This window comes from Engystomops pustulosus, chromosome 1 (assembly GCF_040894005.1).
Source record: "Engystomops pustulosus chromosome 1, aEngPut4.maternal, whole genome shotgun sequence".
Classification (NCBI taxonomy): Eukaryota; Metazoa; Chordata; class Amphibia; order Anura; family Leptodactylidae; genus Engystomops; species Engystomops pustulosus.
In genome coordinates, this window is record NC_092411.1 from 63,379,553 (window position 1) to 63,407,143 (window position 27,591).

At 39.3% G+C, this 27,591-nt stretch overlaps 1 protein-coding gene across 1 annotated transcript in view; it reads right to left on the bottom strand.

The window, feature by feature from the left end:
- KREMEN1 (kringle containing transmembrane protein 1) overlaps window positions 1-27,591 on the bottom strand; it is a 112,380-nt gene that overhangs the window by 56,360 nt on the left and 28,429 nt on the right. Inside the window, exon 2 of the mRNA XM_072142224.1 lies at window positions 4,748-4,910. Coding sequence (XP_071998325.1) covers window positions 4,748-4,910 — 163 coding nt within the window. The remainder of the gene's footprint in view (window positions 1-4,747; window positions 4,911-27,591) is intronic.

A 27,591-nucleotide genomic window follows, 5' to 3' on the forward strand; every position in this document is an offset into this window, starting at 1 on the left:
TAATATTAATCAGGAACCTGCGGAGTTCCTGTCTCTAATATGCTCCAGCTTTTATTTTTGCAGCGGAGATGATAGATGTTTGTGATACTGTATGTGACCCAACATTTTATGCTGCCGTTGTAGATAATTGCATCACCTACTCAAGACTTCAATCGTTTTAGCTTTGGTTTCTGTTCCTTGTAATTGGTCTGCTGTTTGGTATGCGCCGCTTCATGTCGCACGGTGTTAAACAAAGTGACATGATTTTATGTAACTGAGATGCCTCTTACACCACAAGCTAAGCTGCTTTCTAAGTCTGGGTGCTACCATGCTTTAAGTTATGGGTTTCCAATCTCTGATGGAATGGACCTTTATATAACAGGGAGAAATGGGCTGCACAATCATAAAACCAGGAAGGCATAATATATTCCTTACTCCTCTGTACCTATTAATTTTTTGCTGTATTAAGTTTTGCTGAATTTTTAAAAAAATGTAAAACCTTTTGAACAAAAATAATTTAAATTCTGACGTTAATAACCTTTTCATATTTTGGAGTACAGAGATGTGTAAGGTGTCCTTTTTTTGTGGAGTCTGTGCAACGTTTTGATAACTTTTTGGGTCAAATTTTTAGGTGTTGCAAAATGGCAAACAAGTGACGAATCTGACATTTGGACATGTGTTTCCCTTATGGTACATTCAGGAATAACCATATTGAACTTTAACTTTTTTTCCCCAATTTAGGAAATGAACTCTTCATCTTGTGATCACTAGTTCATAATAATGCACTGCAATAATCATGTATTGCAGTGCATTAGTAATGCCCTAGCATAGGCTGTCAGGCAGACTTCTAGGTTCTGCCAATGGCTGGACCGAGCAGGCAATGCCGAGGACAGACCCGGGTACCTTCATCAGAGAAGACTGTATCATGGAGTGTCGATGGGACAAGCCCTCTCTCACCAGGTATGTAGATCCCGCGGTCACAGCTTGACCACGGCATCCAACAAGTTAACAGTCTGGATTGGATGTCATTCCGAACCTGACTGTTAGAGCAGGGGCCAGGCTGTCACAAACAGAAGGCCTAACAGAGAAAGATGCAAGCTGGACGTTACACAGTCCTGTACACCAATGTATAAAAGAGTGGTGGATTTTAAAATTTGGGAAAGAAACACAACGCACAAATTTGTATTACATAGTGAAACATTGGGTAAAGCTACAGCAGGAAAAGACTTCGGGGTAGTGGGGGACAGTAACCTTTGTGACCAGTGCCAGGTAGCTGCTGCCAATGCAAATAAAATCATGGGATACATCATGGGAGGAAAATTACCAATATAATTAAGGGAATGTGTGGTTGAGAGTACACAGACAGGCTAGAGGACAGATCGTTTCAACATCATCGCAGAAAGGGATACACTACTGTTAAAGCAATTAGACTATGGGACTCGCTACCATAGGTTATTATGATTGATACATTGTACAAGTTCAACGATGACTTTCTCTCAAAATTATGAAAATCCAATTGTCACAAGGACAAAAAAAAAAATTTGTCTGGAGTTAAACATACAAAATATACGAGTTCCGACTATAAGAGATCTGTACAGTTTATGTCTGTGGTATTGCTGGAGGGTCACATTATTTTGGGTAAGGTTGAGCCATAATACCAGACAACAGTCCGTTGGCAGTGTTTCTGGTAAAAAAAAAACAGTCAAGTTTTTGTAAGCCCTCCCACCTATCCAAATGGTGGCTACACGCTCTTTAGAGAGCTATGATCAGTGAATAGAATGTATCTGCATTGTCCATTAGGGGGCTCTCCCAATTTCTCATGAAACGTGTGCAATACACCATTCTAGACCGTGCACAATTAGCTTGGCCTTATACATAGATCGTCACTTTGTAATGCGATATCGCAAAATGCAATATTTGCATAAAAGCCAACTCTTTTACACATATCTGGACATGTCCAAGAAAGGGGAAAGATAAGAAAGGAAAAAAATAGACTAGTCACATCAAAGACTTGGAATGCTGCCCTGCCCACCATAATGGAGAAAATGTGAAAAACTTTACGATATATGACAAAATTTTGAATGTCGGGATCAGATATTTCCTTAGTAACTGGGATCTCCAATCCTGTTTACATTATGAATTTCAGCTAGATATTATAGAATTATTAGCACAGACTTCAGTAATCATTCCCCCCTCATCTGATTGCATAATGCAGATCATAAAACTTATGTTGTAAAGTTTAGCAATAATTACTACATGGTAAAGTGTAACATAAGCCTAGTAACCCTAAGCCTGCTCTCCAGTTTATATTTCTAAATAAACTAAAAGAGAATATAACTGCTCTTTTCTTTCAACACCACCAAAACACCTTAATCCTAGGAACTATAGGTACAACGGGGAAAAAAATCATTTTAAGAAGAAATTGACTAGATAAAATTTTTTGTCATTAGAAAATATGACATTTTATCACTCATTAATCCTAGTTGTCTCAAATATCTTTGATATATTATCAAATGAGAATAAAGATGAATTATATGGCTTTCTAAAAACATCCAAACATATGGTAATAGCCAAATACAAAACTTATACACTACTCGTTTAATGATTGGGTTTTTTTAGTTTAAAAAAAAATATTATAAACGAGGTCACAGGGTGAGTGGAGGGTGTCAAAATGTTGAAAGTAAGGAAACGATTGAAAAGAATAAGCTGTTCCCAAATAATAAATTAAATTAGTAAAGTATTCAAGTTTCCAACCTAAAGAGTTTTTCACCCCTTCACTGGATGAATAATGAATGCTAGACTACTAGGGGTGCTAACCCTAATCTCAGCAATTTCAGTGAAAAAAAACATCTACATCTAAAGTTACCTTTTTGCAAAAAAAAAAAAAAAAGATTATAATAAATTGAAATTTCTTTCAGCATGACAATGACCTAAAATAACAAGATCAAGGTTTTGGGATAGCTCATCTAGAGCCCAGACTGATAACAAAAATGTGTGTGTTGACCTGCACAAAGGAGATCCCCTCGAAATCTGTCACATTTTAGGAAACTCTATGCATTAAAAATTCCTCCCACATGACTTGATAGAGTCCCTGTGTCATTGATTCATTCCTCCGTCATCCTCCCTCCTTTCCCTCTCTCTCATGGCTAAGTGTGCCGACTGCTGCAAGCAGATCTCACACGGTCAACTCCTCAATCTGTCATGTACAGTGAACAGGGAAGATGAGCTGTCTTGTCTACACTCTCACTGTATAAGACAGATTAAGGGACTGCTCAAGTACAAGATCTGCTTGCTATGGTCATCTCACTTAGGCATGAGGGAGGAGGAGCGAGGGTTGATGAGAAAGGATGATGGAGGAATGACTTGAAGCATTGAAGCTGACGCCCACATGACTTGAAAGATTTTGCAGGCAGGGAGCCAGGCACACTTTTATCTACTTTTAGAAGTTACTGGAACAAGGAAGCTTGATTACAAAAACAAAACTCAGTATTATAAAGGCTAGTAGAACACTTAATCAGGTGGACATGTCCAATACTGATGACAGGTTCTTTTTACGTGGCATGAGTGGCTTTGCCCCTAGCAGTTAAATGGATGACAGTCATAATTGGTTCCAACATGGATTGTGGTTGTTAGAGGTGGCATTTTGCAGCAGACACTTGCCTTGTATGGAGAGGGTGACATTCCTCTCCATTAGGGAAGAGTGGACCCAATGGTCAGGTTTAAACCTGCCACCTGACCCGGACATATTGCCAGATGAGCGGCCAAACAGACAATCTGGGAAATGAATGGCCCTAGCAACCAGGCTATGGCTATGATTGGCCAGGGGGGTTTGCAATAACGCCAAACCCGACCATCTAGTCAGCTCATTTCTACTCTCCATAAATTTTAAATGGCCAGTGACATATTATTATATCATGTGTCATTAACTGATCCATTCTAGTCCATACCGGTTGGTGTTTTGTGTGATTTCCATTTTATTGCTATATATTTTATATATATAATATATATTTATATATATAGTAATATATTTTAACCATTACTTGTATCCGGTCCTAATTTATAATTGATAAACTGTTAGATGTTAATAAATACTTAAATTAAAGCTATGAGGTCCTTATACAAGATATCATACCTTCAGTAATTCCGTTACAAAGCATTTTAGGTCGCCAAGTTCATGTGATGACTATAGTAGCCACTTTACATGGGTGCAGGTTGTAGTGTTTAGACAGATAGTTTGGGCCACATACCAAGCAGCAGACAGCTAGCCAAATACTGCTGAAGAACATACTATTGAAATAACTTTATTTCTTTGTCTATACAACTTCACGTTGGCTTGCTCTGCTGTAGTCAGTGTTAGATGCCAAGGCAAGGTCTAAAAATATCATTTTTTCCTTCTACACAGTTGGCAACTCTCTGTTTGCCAATCACAGATGCCAGCACTTCAGGGCACATACACAACAATTACAGTGAATAGTTCTGGCAATGTCTAGGAAAAGAGCTAGGCCCAGTAATAAAACAGTAGCAGCATTTTTTTAATGATACATTTGACTGGCAGAAGACTTGGTATAGCCCGCTGCTGATTTATTTTGCAGGTGCTTCTAGTTTGGTTTATGGAAATCTGGATTGTTTTCCTTCCAGTAGAGGAACTAGACGGACATCCTGAAGACTTTGCTTGAGGCATAAATTATGTGCAAATTTGCATAAGAATCAACATGAAAAATATAAAACATGTCACTTCCTTTGGAAACGTAACATTTTGTATTACTACCTGCAATAGTTGTGATCTCCCAAACCTCCCTCTCCATTGGGGTATTTCAAAGTATTGTATGGATGCTGAAAAGTCTCGTTCCAGAAAAGGCAAGGCTTCCCACAGTCCAAAGATGTCTGGTTTTGGGTTCCTCTGTAATCAGCCCCGTTGACAGTATAGCATTCTAGAAAATAAATACAAATTTAAGAGATTACTTATTTTCTTTTTCTTTTTTTTTCTTTCCTTTTTTGTCCCCAATATTTATTACATAACTTTTTGCACATTTGTAAATGAATATGAAATTAAAAAATCCAGTACAATTATTCCTTTCTTCAAAGGTCTAAACCAATCACCTAGACACAAATATGATCTTATCTGCCAAACATCTAATATTTTTGCTAGTAAAAGCGGGTAATGTGGTTATAGGGGCCCTGTGGGCTGACCTAGTGGTCTTGTTTTGTACATGCAGGCATCAATACTGAAACCCGTGAGTTGCTGCAGTAGTTCAAGCCTAGTGGAAACAGGTAAATTTAGGTCATTTTACAAATTGTTTGATATTATAACTTTTTTAAAAAATTTCGGCCCACTGCACACGACCAGGATTACAATGCAGCATTGCTACTCCATGGAGAAGAGTGAAATCCTATATCACCATGATGCACAGATTTCCCTCCTGGGCATGGTGGTGGTTCTGTGAAATCCAGCAAGCACAGCCTACAGTCTTCATGGACCAACCATGGCCATGCGTGCCCCTATCCCCCCAAGAACCCCTATTCTTAAAACTTATTTAGTATTAGTTTGGAGTTCTCCTGCTTCTTGTAATTTGTTTTTACACACATTTAAATAAAATATTTATTTAAAAAAAAACTTATTCAAGCTTAAACTTAAAATCTGCTGTATAAAACAGATCATTTACTTGTGACATCTTTAAACAGTTACACGTAATTTTATTTCAACACTGAGGCAGACTAGAGGGTATATGTGTAATCAACTGATTTCAGGCAAGACAGTATTACATTGCAATCAAGGACTATAAAGCTTATGTCAGATGCCTTGGAATTTACTACCATTAGTGTTGTTAAATATACAATAGGAACTAAAGAATCTGAAATGTCAGTGATGACAGCCCAGAAGTAAGACTTCAGAGTTTTCCAATGTTTACGGCCAAAAAAGTTTACTCAAACATGTCCACAGCTAATTAGGACATTCCTGATCTATGGACACATGGTGCGCCTCCCGCTTTCTTAGTATACAAAAGGAGGCACAAAGAGTTGCATACTGAATCTAGGAGAAATACCGTTGTGGCATATATTTTATTGCATGTCGTATGATATCAGTATAAAATACAGTAACAAACAAAGGCATCATTTCGGCAGCAGACAAAGGGTGGAATTCATGAATGTGCTGCCGGTTCCAACTGTGCAGAGTCCAACATCACAAGTCTTTTAATGCGACAGATTCATGATTTTGATGGTAAAACTGTCGCAATGCAATGGTGTTAATCCATTTGGGCACTTGTATGTGCAACCATTCTACTCTTGTATTGTGCCCATCAGTGGGTTTTAATGGAGTTCAAAGTATCCAAGGAATCCCGGGGTCATGCAAACAAAAAAGCACTTATGATGAACTTTTAGTGAGTACTATTGCATCCACTTTTTATGTTTTTTCATGGATCCTATGCTAGTGTAGGGCTCATTTTACTACAATTCAGAATCCAGTGTTGATGTGTCAATAGACGAGATGAATGTACAAGTTCATTCTTGTTGAATTTGCATGGAAAAGAAGCAGATTAGTCACGTGTGGATTAGCCCCATGGAATGCGGATTTCAATATTTAACCCCTGTTCCCCCAGCTTAGTACCATATATAGCTTGTGATCCTCATTGACACACAGACTTGATGTGATAACTTTGCAGGCATAGAATGACAATCCGTTTGCTGCTCATTTTATAACAGTAGAAAATGGATTTGCAGTTCTCGTCCTTGGTGTCATGTTGTCACTTCTGTCTGGCATACTAACAGGGCACAAATTAAAACAAGGTGTTCTTTAAAGGAGAAAAAGAGCTAGGCTTGTAAAAAACCATACGTTCAATCCTCACAACTAAATGAATCTCTCCAAGTTAAACCTGATCCTGTAATTAAATTTCTTTCAGACGTTTTCCTTCTGATCTCTCGTTCTCCCACCCAGAGAGTCTTAGTATAATGGATTCCATGTCCTCTGCTCACACATCTGTACTCCATCTATTCAGCAGGTTGTGCGACTTTTACCTGTGAGGTCCAGACCTGTCGTTTTTACAACAACCTATTCCATGTGTGGTTGTTCCTATAGGAGGGTTTCGAGCCCTTTTGTTCCTTCGCTGGATGAGCAGCGTATGGAGTGCAAGCCTAAGAGAGATTCACTGCGGAAGTCATTAACAGTTCATTTACGGAATTTTTGGGAACTGAAAATTACTGCTGAGAACACTGCTGCCGCTGGCCAAGTGATTAAAGGGAGCAAGTGTGGTGGTTATAGGGAGTACAAGGGAAAAAATGACTATTTATCTATCAGGTTATGGTGCTGTTATTCACATACTCACTTTAACAAATAAAACAAAAATAAATCCCTAAATGAATGTATATTGTGTAACAATGATCTTTTTAAGGGAAGCACATGATGAAAGGTAACATTTTAGTTGTGTTAACCTATTCAGTCATCATTTGCTCACTGGACCCAGACTTCATATTTTATGTTGGCACAAAATCATTGCTAGTCAGCAGCACATGTTTCCATGTAAACTGAGGAGGTAGTGCTGACAATAATGCAAATTCTGGACCCCCATGCTATTGGAATACTATAAATGCCAACAATCTGTCTATGATACTTAAAGTATTGTCCATGCTTATTGTATCTGCCCAGGTGAATTGGGCCCTAGCACATAAGATTAACATGTGCTAGACCAGTTGTCTCTAATGTATGGGACATCCTGACAGGGAATATACTGTAGAATTGTACAGTTTGATTTATACATTCCCAATCCTAGAGATGAGCTTTTATAGTAGGAATTTGCTAGCATTTTACTCCCTATGGTATAGGTATCTTCCTATGTAGAGTAAACTCTAAGCATGCATGTATATGGAGAAGTTGGGAGTGATAGCTGTTGGCTCAGCCTACAATTATCTACAATTATCATGTAAAGTTTGCTGCTACATACTACACAAGGGGTCCTCGGCTTAAAGGACACCTGTCATCAGGTCTCTGCCACTAGTCCTGTCACCTCTTCCTGTTGGAGCAGCTCACAAGGATCCCGTCCCAGCCTTTATTTAGTTATTTCATACATTATTCATTGTAAAATCATCTATTCTTTATCATATAAATGAGGCTGGTCACATGGTCAGAGGCAGTGATGTCACCCCTGTTACCCCTCCCCTCTCCTCCCCCTGCTCATGTCTGTGTGTAATATATAGTAAAGCATGGCTAGTGTGTGTCCTGCATCTGCTGACATGCTGCATCCTCCTAATATACAGGTGAGAGACACAGACATCAGCTACACATGAATCTGAATCTGCTGTATCTCTCCTAAACACACACACATGCACACACAGGCTGCAGGGGGTGTGGCCACCAGCACCAGGAAGCACATAATTATACAGCCTCACATCATTATACAGGCTGTCAGTCATGCACTGGGGGTGTGGCTGTACCTCCCACTCATGAATAGAGTGGACAGCTTGAATATGCTAATGCTTCATTGGACATTTCACAGGTCATTTGCATACAGCTTTAGGACCTCATTGCTTAGGTTTACAGGCATGTAGAGGGACAATGAAGGGATAGAGGCAATGCTCTCTAATGGCAGTTTATGAAAATATATTTAGTTTAGGGGGTTATTTTGCATGACGGGTTCTCTTTAAGGACACTCGACCCTAGTTACAGACAGACCTCTCTGCCCACTGTGACCTCTGGTGAAGCTCTCTTTAAGCTTTACTTGAGTCCCAGGCTGCAATGATCGGCTGTATGGGTTATAAGGAAACTTTATATACAATCCCATGACAGCAAAAATTTTTGAATATCCAATGGTCACTGGGACAAAAACATTTTTTTTGTCTGGAGCTACGATTATGAAATATATATGTTCCGACTTCCATACAAATTCAGCTTAAGAACACACGAAAAAACTCGTACTGGCTGCATGTGCTTTGTTGCTTCAAACAATATACATAGGCTTTTTTTAATTATAATTTATCTCATTCAAATGATTTTAAGGTAATTTCATTTTGCCTAATTTCAATCCTTTACTTTAATTCTATCATGTCAAATTCCTAAATATATTATACCTGTATCTTCTCATCGCGAGATGTACCACGTAAGGCAGCAATGATACCATCATCCTGCCTCTATTACTGTTACGATACAGTGATTTGGGTCCTTCACTAAAGTTAAATATCTGCTTATAATATTGTACATATCTCCAGCTGTAGGATACGTATCCCTTTTGAGAAGTAAATTAAATTACCAAGTTGCACAGGTGGGTGATCTCAGAGTCATGGGGGTACATGACTTTTGGTTGTTTTGCACACAACTTATTATTGAATTTACAGCATATGGAGACGTGTATAATGCTGACAAAGTGCACTGTAGTTCTTCCACATATACAAATTCAGATGTGGACACTACACAGAGAAGGTCTAATAAAACAATTTCCACCTGTTCCATGTGCTCAACAACTCATGGTTTTGGCTTACAATTTTGTGATGTGATCGGCCCTTAAAAGGAAACCTACCATGAGAAATGTAACAGAGGTAGATCTCCTGGTAGATTCCTCATGCCTGACTCTGCCCTGATCTCCAATTTAATAATCCTGGAACCTAACTGAATTTATTAAAAACCTAATTTTTTAAATATGTAAATTAACTTCAGAGGCTACTGGCCTGGCCGGGCACCCCCAATTAATTTACAAATTACTAAAATTAATCTTTTAACAAGTTAGGTTAGGTTTCAGGATTATTAAATACAGATTATGGCAGAGGCAGGCAGGGGGAATCTACCATCAGATCTACTTCTGATGGCAGAATCCTCATAATAGGTTTCCTTTAAATCAGCCTTTATCCAAGCCCAATGGCTTGTTCCATTTTTTCTATAATTCCCTAAATTCACTCCTTATGTATTTTCTACCTATCCTTGGAAAAGTTCTGCCATGATGGACAGTATTTATCTTTCTAGACATGCTCAGTGCTTGGAGTCTGCTATGAATCAGCTTAGGTTGTTATGTATACAGAATTCGGAGGTGGCATCTAGACATCATATAGTAAACAGCTTTCTGTTTGTTCTACTACTCTCCACCTGCATGAGATTGCCTAGAAGACATCCAAACAAACACAGGAACTAGTTCACGCAAGTTGCAATTTGCAAAATGCTTAAGATTAAAGGGGTTTTCCCAACTCAGACATTTCTTCCTCTGGGAACCGCACCTACAGTCTCCCCCCCACCCTGTCCTGTCTGGATGCAAGAGCCATACATTACTTCTAAGTTACAAGTACAATGTAGGTTGCTGTATTATTCCATTTCCAAACATCCAGTCACAAAATACATTTTTATTTTTATAGAATTAATATTTCTAGGTACTTAAGTACAAAAAAGAGAGGCATTTGAAGAGACGCTCCCCCTGTAACCTCTAAACTTGACTTCCAGGCAAGTATGACTCCTCTTTTCTCATTTTCAAAATAGTTTGCAGGAGATTTTTTTTAATAGGTAAACGGGCAAGATTTCACACAAAACAGGCAATTCTAGAAATGCCATTTCATACCCTACCTGAAGGGGCTAGTAGTATAGTGGGGTAACATCCCTTCAAGCTCAACATGGAAGCATAGAATTGACAAATGTTTTATACATGATCACCCTGACATTCGAACATAAATAGTGATGAAAAAAAACACACTTTAATACAACAGTTATAAAAAAAATTTTGCCACAAACATACCAGTTACGTGTGTCAAAATATTACATAGGCCCTAGTTAACCTAGTATAAAAAAAAAGTCAGATGAGAGATACCCTGGAATCCCAATTACAGATCCTGCCATAAAAACAAACCCGCCCAAAATAAATATTTCATTATAAATATGATTAAAAAATATTACACTTAACCCTAAATACTTCCTTTCCATGGCTACAATGTTACAAAAATCAGTTTGTAACTTATATGCAGCTCACCTGATGCAAGTCCAATCACACTAAGAGTCCTGCATATTAAATTTTACTTGCACTGCCCTGCATCCTTGTTTATGATTGACAGGACACTGCTAGGACACGCTGCTGTGTAAATATTGAGAGAGAGCTCTGTTACATCATTGGACACTTCATGTTGTGTGACCAGTGTGATGTCATCTAATGTTCTTTACCCAGTTACATCTGCAACGTCAACCCCATGTATGCAACTAATCACATTAAAAAAATCGCAGCATGCATCCATGGAAGAGGGAGAGGCATAGAAGTCCATGGAAGAGGGAGAGGCCTAGAAGTCCATGGAGGCTGCTGTGATTTCATGTGATTAGTTGCATACATGGGGTTGACGTTGCAGATGTAACTGAGTAAAGGACCTTAGAGGACACCATCCTGGTCACATGATATAAGGGGCACATTTACTAAGAACTAAATGCAGCTTTCCTGTGTATAGTATAGTGTGCGCCAGATTCAGGATTTGTGGCACCTGTTCTGATGCTCCCTGCACTTCCACGACAGAGTGCACAGCCTTATTTTTGGTGTAGCCTTAACATAGGACATGCAACAGAATTCTGTCAGACTTTGCACGATAAATCTGGAGAACAGTCGACTGTGCACCGGAACAGCCCTAATTTGTGTCGCATTATGCCTAGTGCGTAAGTGTCTCAGACACGCTTAATAGCCTCAATCTTTTCCCACAAAATGACATGAATTGCTTAGCAAATCCTGTACCATATCATACAGACTAAACTACATTTTCGTGTGGCAGGTTTCCTTTTGTAATAGATGGACTGTGTTGGTAGTGACCCACAATACACTACAGAAGGGTTAACTGGGAAGCTGCGCAACCATAACGAAAGCTGGAAGCAGCTGGAAACAATGCGTCATACCCCAAAAAAATAGTAGATATTTAAGGTGGTTTTGAGACAAGGCCAACTGTCTTGAAAGCAAAATACCCCATTTTTAGAAAGGTCCCTACACTGAGCCACAGGATGAGGTAAAACATTTAATTACAGGGGTCTGCTGTCTGAAACCCATAATCAGAGGGGAGCGCGTTTCCGGCTGAATTTTCATCTGCACATATTTTCTTTTGTGGGACAGTTTCAATAGGGTACCGTATATAATCTGTGATTACAAACTGAGAAAGACAATTTTCCACCTCGATAACTGCGTCACTGCTGTCCCTGGGACACCCAGCCTGAGAGGTAAAAATATTTCTGAGTCATTTTCTTCCTGTTATTTTTATAAAAGCCATAAGGCTCTGTGTAAGCTTCAATTTGCACTGATGTTCGTCTTCTCAGTCTTTGTTGTCAATGTAATAAAAATCACTGGAGAACAAAATGTTATTCAAAGCCTGATCACTTAACGTCGAGATGGTATTACTGGATGAGTTTTATTGGCTCCCTTTGTACAGAAATGTTGAGATAAAGGCTTGAAATGCGCTTCTCTTGGAATAGAATCAGGCCTTTGTGTCATGTGGGGCAGTGTGACATCAAGTTACAGTAAGAACGAGGGAAAGTGGAACCATGTTATCAATGACAAAAAGTACATTTTATATGCTAATTCTTTTCAATCTCTAAGCCTTTGATATATGCTGTGCCAACCCGATGACAAATTAGTGTACCGATGGTTTGAAATCAGAGCGAGTTAAAGGAAACCCATCCTCACAATCTTACATGATAAACCAATGTCACTCAGAGTCCATCATAGGACCCAGTTGGGGCACACCAATGGGCCAGTATGAACCTTTATTTACATGCTCTAAGTTTTTTGAAGGATTGTGCAAGTACATGGATATTTTACATTATTGGGGCATTCAAGGTAAACACAGTGATTATCTAGATGCCTCATTTTACCTTCTGAATATTAACCCGGTACTATAAGGGAAAAGGATTGGTTTTACAATACCAGAAGGTTAGCATTTTTTCCAGATCTTGTCTTCCAATAGACTGCATGCTTTTATTGGATTTGATAAAATAACCAGATGTGTTTATTCTAAAATGCTGAAGCCTAAAGGAATAATAAGACTCACATTCCACTTTAATTTACGCCAGTCTTTTCATGTGAAACATGGCTTTCTCATTAGCATTTTCATGGACTTGTGTGTGGGCTGCTGATGCATTTTCATTTATGCTAAATAGTGATATTACTTCAAATATTGAAGTCTTTGATAAAAGGCATAAACTGTAACTTTTTGTTTCCTGTGTATTTTATTCATGTGATATACAATGGATGACTGAAAAACAAATTTTGACAGTTCAGGGCCAAAACTTTGTTCAGACTTTTGTACAATGACATCAATGTCAATGTTGGGATTCTTTATTTTAATGGGGATCCTAAGTTCAAGTGTTAGCAAAAATCATTGTTTTCACAATACATCCCATTAACGCACCACAAGCAGCTATTACAGTCATAGCTGGCAATGGAAAACCAGCATGTAACTGATCTCACTCATCTACATTGGTTCAGTGTGAATTTTGCACACAGATAAATGGGTTCAACAGTTAAAAGGATATGGCTCCTTAAAATATAAGCCCATATGTAATTAGTTATTTAAAATTTTGCTGCCGTTGACTTTCCCTTTAGTCAAGAATTAAAATGCTACTGGCCCTTTAATCAGTCCGTTGATTTTCTCAGTGTGGAGCAGACACAGGACAGAAGATGGAGGCTGGTCACATGTCCTGCCTGGACAGGTCATGTGATCATCACTATGTTTTGAAGTTGGTTGGTTGCAGTGCATCCAGTATGGCCAGTGTTGTGGTGAGACATCATCTCAGTGAGGTAATGTGTAGTGATGGCAGTTACACATCATTACTATAGTAACATAGCAGGACAGTCTGTTAAATCATCACTGAGAGCAGATCATAAGAGGGAGGAGGAGTTACTGAGGACTAAACTATCATGGGACTTGTAGTTTCCAGTGACAGCCATCTTGGAAATAACTTTGCATACTTTAGAGAGGCCATAAAATTTTGTGAATCATAAAATAAAACTATTTAAGATACATTTTGTGATTTAATAACATTAAGTTTTGTTATATTCATTTATTTATAGCATCATGCGTTCATATTCCGGGGATACCCCTTTAAGTTCTGCACACATTCAGAAGTTCATCCAAGCTGCACAAGAAATACCCTCTGTCAACAGAATAGCTACTTTAGAAATTTACCTAAAGATCTGGAACGGCAAAATATCACCTGATCAAATTTGTACTGCTCTTTGGTTGTTGCAAAAATGGTTGTAATAATAAAATGTTTTTAGAAGCTGCATATTTAGTTCCCAAGAGAGGATTGGGACTTGGGTTCAGGAAAAGCTTTTTCAAAAGTTCATTAAGAAACAATGGCCCAGATATATTATGGGAAACCATAGAAATCTCCCTCTACCCACACTTTGAGTTTCTAGAATCCACACGTCACTTTGGCCATGTTAGGACATAGAATGGGCATAGAATGAACTGAGAGTGGGTGCCGAGTCGGGGGGGGGGGGGGGTGTCACAGGCGAGGCATGGGTTCATGCCACGTTTAGTATAGTCTCTGCTGGTGTTCTGGAAAAGACTAGATCAAAAAACAGTGTTGACCTGATCTACAGGTTTGAAGTGGCTGAATTTGTGCCTGTCTTTACTAAGGTGCCAGAGCCTCCAAGTAGATATGGGCGCTGAAGTGACAGTGGGGGGAATTTTACTATATTTCCCCCAATATTTACAATCACACACTTTTAACCAAAGATACTTTCTCATACACACATATTTATCCCTTAGATTTAATTAATGCATTTTACAAATTTTGGTTGTGCATCTGCATCACATATAAAGTAAACCTGTATGCTATGCATTTGAAAGGGTTGTGATTGGGCGACCAATTTCTGCTGCTTCCACATGGAAAAGCTGGTAGATTAGCCCTACTGATCAGGGGCATCTTCTCAAACAGATCTGTGACACTTCAAACTCACATCTATGACAGGAATCCCAGCTGAAGCCTTTGAATTTTTCGGCTTTTACCGTAAAATACGGTAGGTGTAATATATTAACCTTGAAATAATTCTGCCATATAACCTTCTGGTGCTGTGTTTCCACTATCTATGCATAGTAAAGCCATGGCAAACCTACAAAACACTGCCTTTTACTTTATAGAGAACACTGGGATAAAAAAAATCCATATGTTTTAATGAAACAATCAAAACATTTTTATCGCTAACCTTTTCAAATAAATCTATAGAATTTATATGTTTTGGAAGAAATCCATTTCTTATGTATTTATTATGGAATCTAATAATAAATCCACTAGTAGATCTCTAAAGTCAGTAAAGACATGATGTATAACCAATCTGCTGCATATACTAAGACCATACACAACTTAAGCGAACTACTTGTCCGGTGGGTACAAGAGAAAATACCAAGTTATAAAAGAATTAATTTTATTAGCTTTCAGAAAGTTGAGTTATGAGACTTCGCAGAACACTGGGGAATTAAGAGAGAAGAATTTTTTTTTTAAAAAATGCACGCGAGTTAAATGAAATGACAGATCGCGCCATGAGAAAAAATTGAAGGGACAGGTGACATGAATTACCAGATGACAGTTATGATGTGAAGCCAAGGAACAAAGTCAGCAGCCGGTCCTGTAGGTTTCACGCCAGGAGCAAAGCTTTAAGCAGGAGCGAGAATTATTATATTATTCATACGATGGGAAGAAATTATTTAAAGGAATGCATTAAACTACTGGGCTACATTCTACTTTGTGTGTAAACTGGCAACTTTTCCAAAAATTCTATAACAACGACTTTTCAAATTTTGGCAAACTGGTATTGTGTGTTCATTACAGGAATCACATCACATTTTAGAGAGAACTGCTTTATACTGTATGTACAGTGCTGCTCACCATTATTGGCACTCCTTCCTTTTTTTTTTATAGACTGTAGAATATCTAGAAAAAAATAAGTGGAAATGTACAAAACTTTACACATGATTTTTTAACTAGTGGTTCAAAGTAATATTACAATAAAACATTGTTTTTCAATATATGTGTTGAAATTTCAATTAATAAACAGAACATACAGCATTTACAATAAAGGCCCCGAATACTTGGTTGAGCAACCTTTGGCATTGATGAAGGCCTCCAAACATTTCTTGTAGCCATCTACTGTCACTTTTCCGCTGGTATATTATTACACTCTTCCTTTGCAGTTATTTCATGCTCTTGTATGTTTTCAGGGTTCTTTTTCCCCCACGTATCAGATTTCAGCACACCCCAAAGGTTTTCATTAGGAGGTCTGAACTCATTGCTAGCCATTTTAAAACAGTCCATTTTTCTGATTCAACCATTCCAGTGTACTTTTGGATGTATGTTTTGGGTCATTCTGCCATTTGTAAACAAACTGTTGCTTTGCATTTCCCAAAATACTCCATCCTCAGTCCACAGAACATTTTTACAGTAGGATTTTGGATTGTCAATGTATTCTTAGGTAAACAGAAGTCATTCCTTTTTAGGTCTTTTCTCCAGGAATGGTTTCCTCCATGGCCTTTGCCCATTGAGCTCTACTTGTCTACTTGTTGAAACCATGACCCCAGACAGTTTCAAGTTGCCATTCAGATCTTTGGTTATTCGAGGTGGTATCTTTTCCACTATTCCCACCAATCTTCGAAGACATCTCTTGTCAATTTTCCTCTTTCCCCACATCCATGGAGGTTCTTGATAACACTGTGCACTGGGACACCATTGTCTTTGGAGATGGTCATATACTCTTTGAAAGTCTGGTGTTTGCCAATAGCAGTCCTTTGTCTTCACATTTGTAACATAGGAACTGGGCCTACCCCTATCATGTGGCTTTTTATATCAGTGAAGTCATTCATTGGCTTATTCATGTCACATGGACATCAACAACTCATCACAGATGAGTCGAAATGTGTTTTCATACTAATTTAGGCTACATGCACACTGCCGTGAGCCCGCCGTGCTACGGCACGGCAGCGCGGGGAGAGGAGGAGGAGGTGAGCGCAGCTCACCCGCGCCCTTCTCCATAGCGATGTATGGCCGCGGCGCCATAATACGGAAAAAGATAGGACATGTAGGGCGCCGTGAGCCCAAAGAAGTGTATGGGGGACTTATGTCGGCCGTATATACGTCATCCCCCATATATACGTCCCCCATACTGTAGTGTGAATGTAGCCTAAATGTGACAATACCATCCTCACCGCCAGTCTTAAATTTTTCTATTTTCCCCTACCATTGTTTTCGGTCTTAAATTATTTGCTCTTTTGTATTTAACACAGATGCTCAATGCAAAAAAAAATGTTTCAAATGAATTTTATTCAGAAGATATTTCACGGTATGTACCGTTTATACTCGAGTATAAGCTGTTCTGAGTATAAGCCGAGACCCCTAATTTTACCACCAAAAACTGGGAAAACCTATTGACTCGAGTACAAGCCGAGGGTGGGAAATGCATTGGTCACAGTCTCCCAAGTATATAGCCAGCCAACCCCCTGTAGTATACAACCAGCCAACCCCTAGTAGTATACAGCCAGCCGGCCCCCAGTAGTATGCCGGCGGAGATCGCACGAACGCGTCTCTGCCGGCTAATACAGCAGAGAGAAGACAGAAGTGGAGCCGCACAAAGCATGGGGGCGCCAGAGGGCGAGTATGTAAGTTTATTTTTTTTAATTGACTCGTGTATAAGCCGAGATGAGGTTTTTTAGCACATTTTTTGTGCTGAAAAACTCGGCTTATACACGAGTATACATGGTAATTAAAATGCATGGGTGCAAATAACGATGAGCAGGACTGTGCCCTATGACAGTAACAGGAGTCCATTACAGAAGAATTATATACATTTTTCAATTATAGACTAGCAACGCTCACCCTTCCCCGCTCCTCTCGGCTTGCGGCTCATGGCATGTAGCCTCAGTGGTGTGTGGAGACCTAGCTTCTGCAACTCACTTCTACCCTCTCCCTTCTCCATAGAAAGTCTAACACCACAGATTACAGTGTTTGGCTTGTGTTCAGAAGACAGAATGTAATGGTGATTTGATGACATCAAATTGTGGACGACCATAGTGTAATTGTAAAATAAAAAAAAGACATTCCATATAGTCAACAAAAGTGGAAATCACTCTATTAGCTGTACTATAGTTAAAATAATTGGGGTCTCATTGTGTCAGTAATCTCAGAGCGATTTTACTGTGATTTACTGCAATTCTATATAAGTGTCAAAGCTCAGTTCAAAATATGAATTATCTGAAGGAATAAACTGACAAGTGAAAGAGGAAAAACACTGCTGGGTAAGAAAAGAAAACATAGATGTTGAGGCTGCGGCTTAACATCCTTTGCCATTTGACAGCATTTGGTTGAGACTGGAGGCCAGCAGCTCTTGGATATCATCTGGGGAACATTTTACTCAGTGCAGTTTACTACACGCTTCATAATATCTTATTAAAAAATGCTGTGCCATCTGTGGATGATTTTGTAACCCAAAATAGCAAGTAAAGTGAGTGAATCGTCTTCCCAGAAACTGTGGGATCTACAATGGCAGTTTACCCCACTCACCGGGAAGTGCACCTTATAAAAACCATAATAATTATTATTGTAAAATCTTTTTTAATGTTTTTTTTTTTTTACATGGAGTATGCTAGATATTTTGGAGCCAAAACGTTGCTTCTGTACTTTAATATGGAATAAGGAACACCCGTTTTTTTTCACTGAATACCCTGGAGTGCTGCCTATTTTCAACTACTATCCACAGGTCCATATATTTTAGCTAGTTTGAATTTTATATTGCAATATTTATATGTTCTTAGAAAATTTTCTATTACATGACTCAAACATGGAAATGGTCCTAGACAAACTTATAACCGCAAATAGCCAGTGTCTTTTTTAGACAGTGTCGTTTTTTGAGAACTTTAGACTTAAAAGTAACCTATCAGGTGCTATTAGCCCTCGTGCAAGGCGGAGTCCTGTAATATTTAGCTTTATATGATTTTAAGCAGAATAAATACTGCTATGGCTCTTAGGAGAGACAAAGCTAGAGGGTTCAGTCCATGCCACTTGATTCATGACCAACTGAGCCATTGGCAGTTAGGGACATTGGGGACAATGGGGCACACTTATTTTCACTCTGTATATTATGGTCTTATATAAGGGCACTCTAGTTTTTCTTACATAGGGGGTGGATTTTACCACCACAACACCAGAGATTCCTCTGGTGGGTGGATCCAGGTTTTAGCCTAATAATAAAACCCACTAGCCCATCAGAAGGGAACCCAATTTTGAGGCTACTACTGTCTAATTGTATAGTGTTTGACCCATGTGGGTTATACTGGTATTTTTAGCTTAATGTATCTTTGTGCAGAGATTGGTTTTGGTGCTGTATCTGTGCTCTGGGATACACTTTGCCACCAGTGACCCAATTTAAGCTGCCATATCATTGTTACACTGGGCCTCTGCCTTCCTGTGTAAAGCATCACACAGCACTTTCTGCACTTCATGGAAGGAGCGCCAATAGTCCTGTGTGAGGATAAAATTTGTGGTGGGTGGGGGTTTTGCTATGGGGGGAGGGGGGGGGAGTTTGCCGGGCAAGAGCTGGCTATGGGGTCCAATCACTAGTAGTTACATCCCTTCCTATATCACCATATGTATACTGAAGGTTTCAGTCACTGTGTGTGGATAGGGGACAGGACAGTTACTGTCTCTCCTAGGAGTCCTTTCACAATTTACTCTGCTTTTACAATGTTTTTAATACTTCTCTAATCATATGGACCTATGTTATCACAGAGCTAAACTGTTTCATGTTTATCTTATTGTGATTTCAGATAAAGCAGAGGAGAGTAAATTAAAAGGTTTGGCTTGAAAGATACTGGTAGCTGTCATAGAAATCTAATCCCATGTTAGTGACAAGTTGCCTTCAGGACTGGGTGCATTAAGTTTTCTCCTAAACATTTCACCTGAATGGTGCTGAAACATTTGTTGAAAAGATGAGAACTCCCTGGGGGCGAAAAGGAGTTGGGAGTGAAGCCTCTACCCAAATTTAAAGTGAAGTTCAAGTTTTTCAGAAAATGACTTGTCATAGACTATTTATATTAATGTACTGTACACTTGTTATTTATAGCTGTTTTTAGATCCTATAACATGTGTTCTTAGTATTGAATTTTCTATATCTCAAGTACAAGTGTAGTCATGTACTTAATGCTCATTGGGGCACATGTATCAAACTTTCGGCTTGCCTTTTTTGAGACTTTTCAAGGCTCATGTGCTCATTTGAGACATTTATTTTGCACAGATGTTAAATTTGTCTCTAATTTGCGACTTTTTTGTGTGCAAGCAAAAGTCCGGAACTTAGTGGTTTGGTTCTGAGTGGGTGCGCCTTATCTGACATAGTGAATGGCTGTTCTGCAGATGTTTGCACTGCATCTATCATCTTTCATATTTTGCGCCTAAAAAGTTTGAAAAAAAACTCCCTTTTCATTACTGGAAACCAAGGTCTTTGCTTCCCAAATGAAAAATTAACTGAAAGCAACATGAAAAAATTACTTCACCACAGTATTAAAGGGAACCAACCACTACAGATCTACCTATTAAGGTAGATCTAATGGTAGGTACCTCTATTGTGAGTGAAAATAGGCCTTTTAAGGGCTAATCCTCACGTCCCCGCAAACTTTTTAGAAGTTTATCCCCCAGTAGCCTCTTTGATCCTCCTACCAGATATCTCCATGAAGCCGGAATTCTGCTCATGTGTAGTAGCTCTGGCTTGGGAGCAGTAACCGTGCAGCCACGAACCTGCGTTCTGTGCATGCGCAGAACACCGGCTTCGTGGACGAGGCCCGAAAACCATCTGTCCCGCATATTCAATGCTGTGAATAGGGATGAGTGGGCACAGCTAGCCGGAAGCTGAATCCAGTACTGCTCCCGCGGCCATGTTTGTTTACATGGCACATGGACCGGAGCGACAGCAGTGTGGGACACCCAGACGACGCCGGGAGGCAAGTACATCTGTATTTTTTAAGGAGCCCCTTCCCGGCCACCTTTTGTTTTTTTACCAAGTCTCAGACAACCCCTTTAACTTTTAGTCTTTGCATTTACAATAATGTATAGTCTGGAAATTGTACAAGCATTCCCTTTTTTGTGCAAAAATGAAGCTAGGAATGTTCTGTCACACCTTTTCTCAATCTCGCTTCCTTATTTTTCGCAAATGAGATCTAATTTATAGGGGAATAAGTTGCGATAATTTAGGCAAAACGCATTTAATAGGGCAAAAATACAACATACTTAAATTACAAGACAAGAAAAATAAAAAAAAACTGCGCAAAAAAAGGCAAACCTGAGACACACTGGGGGACATTTACTAAGATTAGTGCAAACTTCACTAATGCAGTATAATGCAGGGGGCAGATTCATTTAGATCGTAGTAAATGTGCCCCAGTGTGATTAATGTACCCCCTATAATTCAAAACCCGTTTTTCAACACTTCCCAGTATCCTTCCACCGGCACAGTCCATTCACAGTCTAATCCATTGATTTGGTTTGGGCATAGCCGGATTAAAGGGGGGGCGCACGGGGCGCGCGCCCCGGGGCCCCCACCACTTCGCCCCCTAAAATGGGCCCCCACCAAGTGTGGCGATTCAGGCGGGCACATTGCCCGCAATCGCACACTATGTGCCCGCAATCGCCCATTATCCTAGTGGTGCGGCGGCTGCCAGTACATTTGTGTCTATGGCAGTCGCCATAAAACACAGCGCACGGGATGTCGGCTTCGCTGTGCGGGCGGTGCGGAGTGTGACGTCACACTCTGCGCCGCCTGCAGGAGGATGCCGATATCCCGTGCGCTGTGTTTTATGGCGGCTGCCATAGACACAAATGTACTGGCGGCATCCCGAAAGAAGAGCAGGAGGTCGTCGCGCATCGTGGGAACGGGAGGTGAGTACAGATTTATTATTTTTCTGGGGACTTGTTATGAATTATGTGGGGCTGTATACACACCCGGGGGCGCTGTATGTATAACTGCTATACATTCATGTGAATGGGGGGCTATTCATGGGGGGATTGCTGTTTATTATTGGGGGGCTGCTGTGTAGTCATGGGTGACTAATGTCTTTTTATAGGGGACTGCTGTATATTATTGGGGGGGCTGTATGCATAACTGGGGGGCTGTTTATTCATGGGGGGGATGCTGTATATTGATGGGAGGCTACTGTATATTGATGGAGGGCTATATGTATAACTAGGGGGCTGCTGTATATTATTGGGGGTTTATTTATAACTGGGGGGCTCTATATTTATAGGGGGCTGCTGTATATTACTGGGGGCTGTAGGTATAACTGGGGCTGTATATTCATAGGGGGCTGCTGTATACTATTGGGGGGCTGTATATTCATGGGGGATGCTGTATATAATCGGGGGGTGTATGTATAGATGGGGGACTGTATATTCATGGGGGGCTGCTGTATATTACTGGGGAGCTGCTGTATATTACTGGGGAGCTGTATATACATATGGGGGATGTGTATATATAACTCTGGATCTGTATAAAAAAAAAATGGGGGCTGTATATATAACTGGGTGGCTGTAATTATAACTGTGGGGCTTTATATATCACCAGAGGGCTGTATAAATATTGGGGTATATATATATAACGGGGGGGCTGCATATAAAACTGGGGGACTGTATATATTAATTATTGAGGGATGTACGTTTATGAATTACTCTGGGTTGTATCTTTTAATTACTGGGGGCTTTATATCTATTACTGGGGACTGTATATTTATTAATTATTGGGGGAATGTATATAATAATTACTATGCAATGTAAATGTATGAATTACTGGGGGCTGTAGTCAAATTGTGCAATCATGGTCCCATTTGCATTTTTGTGCATGATGCCTAAGGGGGAAACCTGTCTTACATGGATTACTGACTAAGGGGGGACCCTACCTATTCTATGGATGCTAAATGTGTACCGTGTCTGGGCTATATTCTGTAGAGGGGACCCCACCAGGTTTTGCTCCCAGGGGCCCCCACCAATCTTAATCCGGCCCTGGGTTTGGGGTCCGAGAAGAAGGTAGAGTTGAGTGAGAGACTCAGATTCAAACTCAAGATCTGTTCCTGCATTTTTGCTTTTCACTCTGTTCCCTCTCCATAGACCTCTATGGTCTAAAAGGGTTGAACAGTGAACTGAGGAACTTAAGAAGGAGGTGGGGGAGCAATAAAGGAGTCTTATAAAACACAAAAAAGCATTTTTCTCTGATATCAAACAAACTACATAACTAGGTTACTATTGATTTATGAAAAAATTATACCAATTATACGAATTGTCTAGCCATATGTTTGTAAAGTAAGTTGCGGAAATCAAAGAAATTACAAACAACTGATTGTCCAATCAGAAGAGATAAAAAAACTCTTTTTGATCCAAGCTCACACCTGGCAGGGGTGTGCCGCCACAGGTGTTCTAGCTGTCCAGATTTCATGTTATGGTGCCTTAGTTTTCAGGTGTTTATATGTAAGCTCTGACAGGCAATGAATGCTCTGACATAACACAAAGCTGTAGATAATCCTAATATAACATAACATATGGGCTGCTAAGACGTTTCTGTTCTGAATTTTCTGTAGGAGCGGTTTGACAGGGACATGTCACTGAATGACAGCAGCAATAGTTGGGTACCTATAAGTAGTCTTGTTTGTATGATGCAGTTTGTGCCATGCTGAACATTCTATATCATTTCTGCACTTTTTATAACATATTTAACCTTGAATTTAAAGGCAAAGTATAGAAACATAAGTATAGACAGTCCCAGAGTTACGTACAGGGAAGGTTTGTTCTTAAGTTGAATATGTATGCAAATCAAAACTGTATATTTTATAATTGTAATCCCAGACAAATGTTTTTTGGTGTGTGTGACAATTGTATTTGAAAAATGTTGGATTGTCATAAGAACCAGGATTAATAATAAAGCTTCATTACAGACGCCTTTGATAACTATTATAGCTCTTCATTGTATTCTAAGGGTAAAGTACAGTAAATTACCAACATCCAGAGGTCCGTTTGTGACTAAGGGTCATCTGTAAGTCGGGAGTAGGGGACCGCCTGTACCACATTTTTTTTTGTTATTAAGCAATTACTAAATAAGGTACAATTTGTACACTTTGCTTATCGGATATAATATTTGTAATTTCATTATTATGTAAATTTTGCAAATATGATGATAGTTTGGTGACATCCAAAATGGTGATTTACTAAAAAAAAAAGATTATAGTAGTAACCACATTTAGGAAATAAGTAAACAAAAAAAAGTGGGGGAAAAAAGAGACAAAGAGAAAAAAAATGCCTTCCCTCCCAATATACCATTTAGACTACAACCTCCAAACCAGCCTAAAACCAATTATCTAGATAATATCTTCCTCAGGACTTAAAAGGAGCTTGTCTTGTGCTCAGAGCCCTTTAATTTATAGCATCTATTAGATCAAGAAATTAAAAAATCTTTGCTCGTGCTATTGCAAACATTGGAAAGTGGGTAGAACGGTGGTTTGGGGTACCTATTCACTAACCGTGTTATACTTCAGCTAATAGAACTTGCCATGGTAAGGGTGGCAATAAAAATCATACAAATTAGTAAATAAAATATTACCCTTTAATGTAATAGGATTAGCTGGTGATACATTACATCTTATAATTACTAATATAAAAGATTTATGCTACTTAAGATAATTCAGATATGTTTGGGTAATTTTGATCAATCAGAACTGAGAACAATTATATTGATGGATGTCTGGAATGACTGAACAATCTTAATTAGAGAATCTATTTTCTGATTGTGTTCCAGTCCTCAGATGTATTAGTTGCAGATTATAATTTCTGCTTCGACAAATCATGTTCCTACACAATGCAACTTTTCTTTAAAGGACATCTAGCACCAGGATAGAGGATTGTAAACCAGACACACTGACATATTGGTGTGCACCCCCTCTGGCAGGATCCACTCTTCTTTAAGCTTCTTAGGAAGCTTTTTACGAGGGAAAGAAGGTTTATTAAAAGTTATGCAAATCAACCTGAGGGCATCCATAGATTTCAATAGAACCTGGAGCCCCTCATGCTCATTTGAACAATTGGAAAAACCTTTTTTTCTTAAAACCAAGGTCCTAGGAAGCTTAAAGAAGAGTGGTTCCTGCCAGATGGAACACACACCAGTATGTCAGGGTTTATGGTTTACAATCCTTTATCCTGGTGGTAGATGTCCTTTAACTTGTGCAGTATTTTACTACAGACTCTTACACTGTCTCACCCACACTCACTGCACAAGGAAGGAGCCCATAGATGGTGCCTGGATTTATGAGAAAGTGCCCCTTTTTATGGTGGATTTTTAATGTTGTTTTTCTAAGTGGTTATGTTTGAAGGGACTAGAAGTCCCAGGGACTGGACCTGTTGGACAGGAGGTAGAACCTGTGTGGACCAGACCCTCACAGAGGGACATTTAGGAGGGGATTTAGATGTTTTATTTCTATTTAGACAAATCCTTTAGTGTTGATATGAAAGGACATGCTTCATAGGGAACAGCCACTTGGCTCTTAAACAGTAGATCTACTGTTTCTACCACATTTTATTGTACTGTACTTGTCATTACTATATATCTATCTAAAGCCTAATAGACAGTGTGGCAGTGGAGAATATGCACTAATGGTTTGTAGAACATGTTGTCATGTAATGGCTCCTTAAGGGAAATCTATCATGAAAATCAAGCATGATAGGCCAGGGACACTTACACATAGATATAGACATAATGGGGAAGATTTATCATAACGTTTCTGAGGTAAAACTGTTTTAGTTGCCCATGGAAACCAATCAGAGCTCAGCTTTAATTTTATAAACAGCTGTGGCAAAATGAACGATGAGATCTGATTGGTTGCCATGGGCAAATAGAACAGTTCTGCTCTAAGAGACATGATAAATCTCCCCCATAGTGACTGTTGTACTATATATATATATATATATATATATATATCAATTTCCTCCTTCCTTCTAAAATAAACAATTTTGCTAAGGGACGTTGTGGTGGGCTACCAGAGCCCTTCATTGCTGCAGTGTCACAATGAGCAGAACATGGATAAGAAATCTAAGAAGATTACCACAGTCACAGTGCCTGGACCTAACAGCAAATGTCCCTGGTTTATTATGCTTGATTTTATTGGTAGATTTTCTAAAGGCATCATGTTTTCCCTTAGATATACATCTGTAATGCAGCAGGCATTAGTAGTACAGCACAATATTTTTTTCTCAGGTTTCACACATGAAATACCTTGTACTTTGCAGTATGGAAAGTATGTTATGTGACATCTAGTCTTCTCCTTTTTATGCCATGATAATTCCAACTTTGAAATCTCCAAATTTTATTGCTGCAGCCATTTAGGGAAATGTTTACTAATCGACATTCTTGAAGAACATTCCTCCCAGCTTTGGAAGGCACCTTAGTTCTCTTGTAAGAATGGAGCGAATCAATGGCTTCTGGAAAGACATAGCTTGGTAGGAATCAGCCATATTTCCCAAAGCACAGAACAAAGGGTCTCACTCTTTAGAAAATAATCAAATTGCCTTAAAACAAGGCTGCAGCTGTTCTCCTCCATAACAGGATTGTTTTCAAACAAATACTTGGCGCAGCGCTGACAATAACTGTGAAATTTAAGTAATATGGTTCAATTACAAGCAGACCCTCCGGGCTAAAGTAAATAATAAATGAATAATAAAAGAAACAGTCGTATTCCAAGCATACTCATCATGTTCCTTCAAGTTTCTAGCAGGCCTTGCTAAGGATCACTGAAAGCCACCTACAACATGCTACTCGCATGACTCGTAGCATAAATGTAAACAATTCCCTTCTATTTCATAGAAAACATTGTTTCAATGAGCAATTTATTATAATAACCTTTGACTTGTGACGTAATAGAAGCATGGGTAGGAGTCGTTAGAGCACCGGCACTATGCTATTAAAGGGAACCGGTCATCAGAAATTGGCCTAATAACCTAATAAACCACTATCAGTACTTTTTCAAGCGGCTGAGTGGTTTCTAGATGATGTTTCTTTCATGGCCTAGTGTGGTGGCATCATTCAGAAAATCGACTTTGAAGTTAGCTTTATGAAGTCAAGATTTCCCTGCCTTAAAATGCCCCCTTCACTGTAATTGATGGTTCCGTGTCCAGGGACATCATTGATCTGATCTCCTGAAGTCTGGCGCATGTTGTCAATCACATGGTAGGAGGTGTTTGGAGGCAGTAAGAGATTGAATTCAGTGTTAAACTCTCTGCCTCCCTGACTTTATACAGGCAACTTCAAAGTTGATTTTCAGGATGCTGCCACCAAGCTGGGTCATGAAAGAAACAGGATCTAGCAGCTGTTAAACTGCTTGTACAACATACTGGTATTGGTTTATTAGGCCAATATCTGCTGACAGGTTCCCTTTAAGCTGCTCTGAACACAGTGACATACGACTCGAGGAAGAACTATGCCTGTAAAACACTTTTCGGTTCTGCCATAACTTGCCAGATATACTTCTAGATCTACCATAGTATCTAAATTGTTTAACAAAAAGATCTGGAACCCTCTGTTTGGTCATCACCCTTGTCTGTTGACTTCTTCCCAAGCACTTCCATCCAACTCTCTTTCTCTGGATGTTTACACTGGTTATGATATGTCATCATAT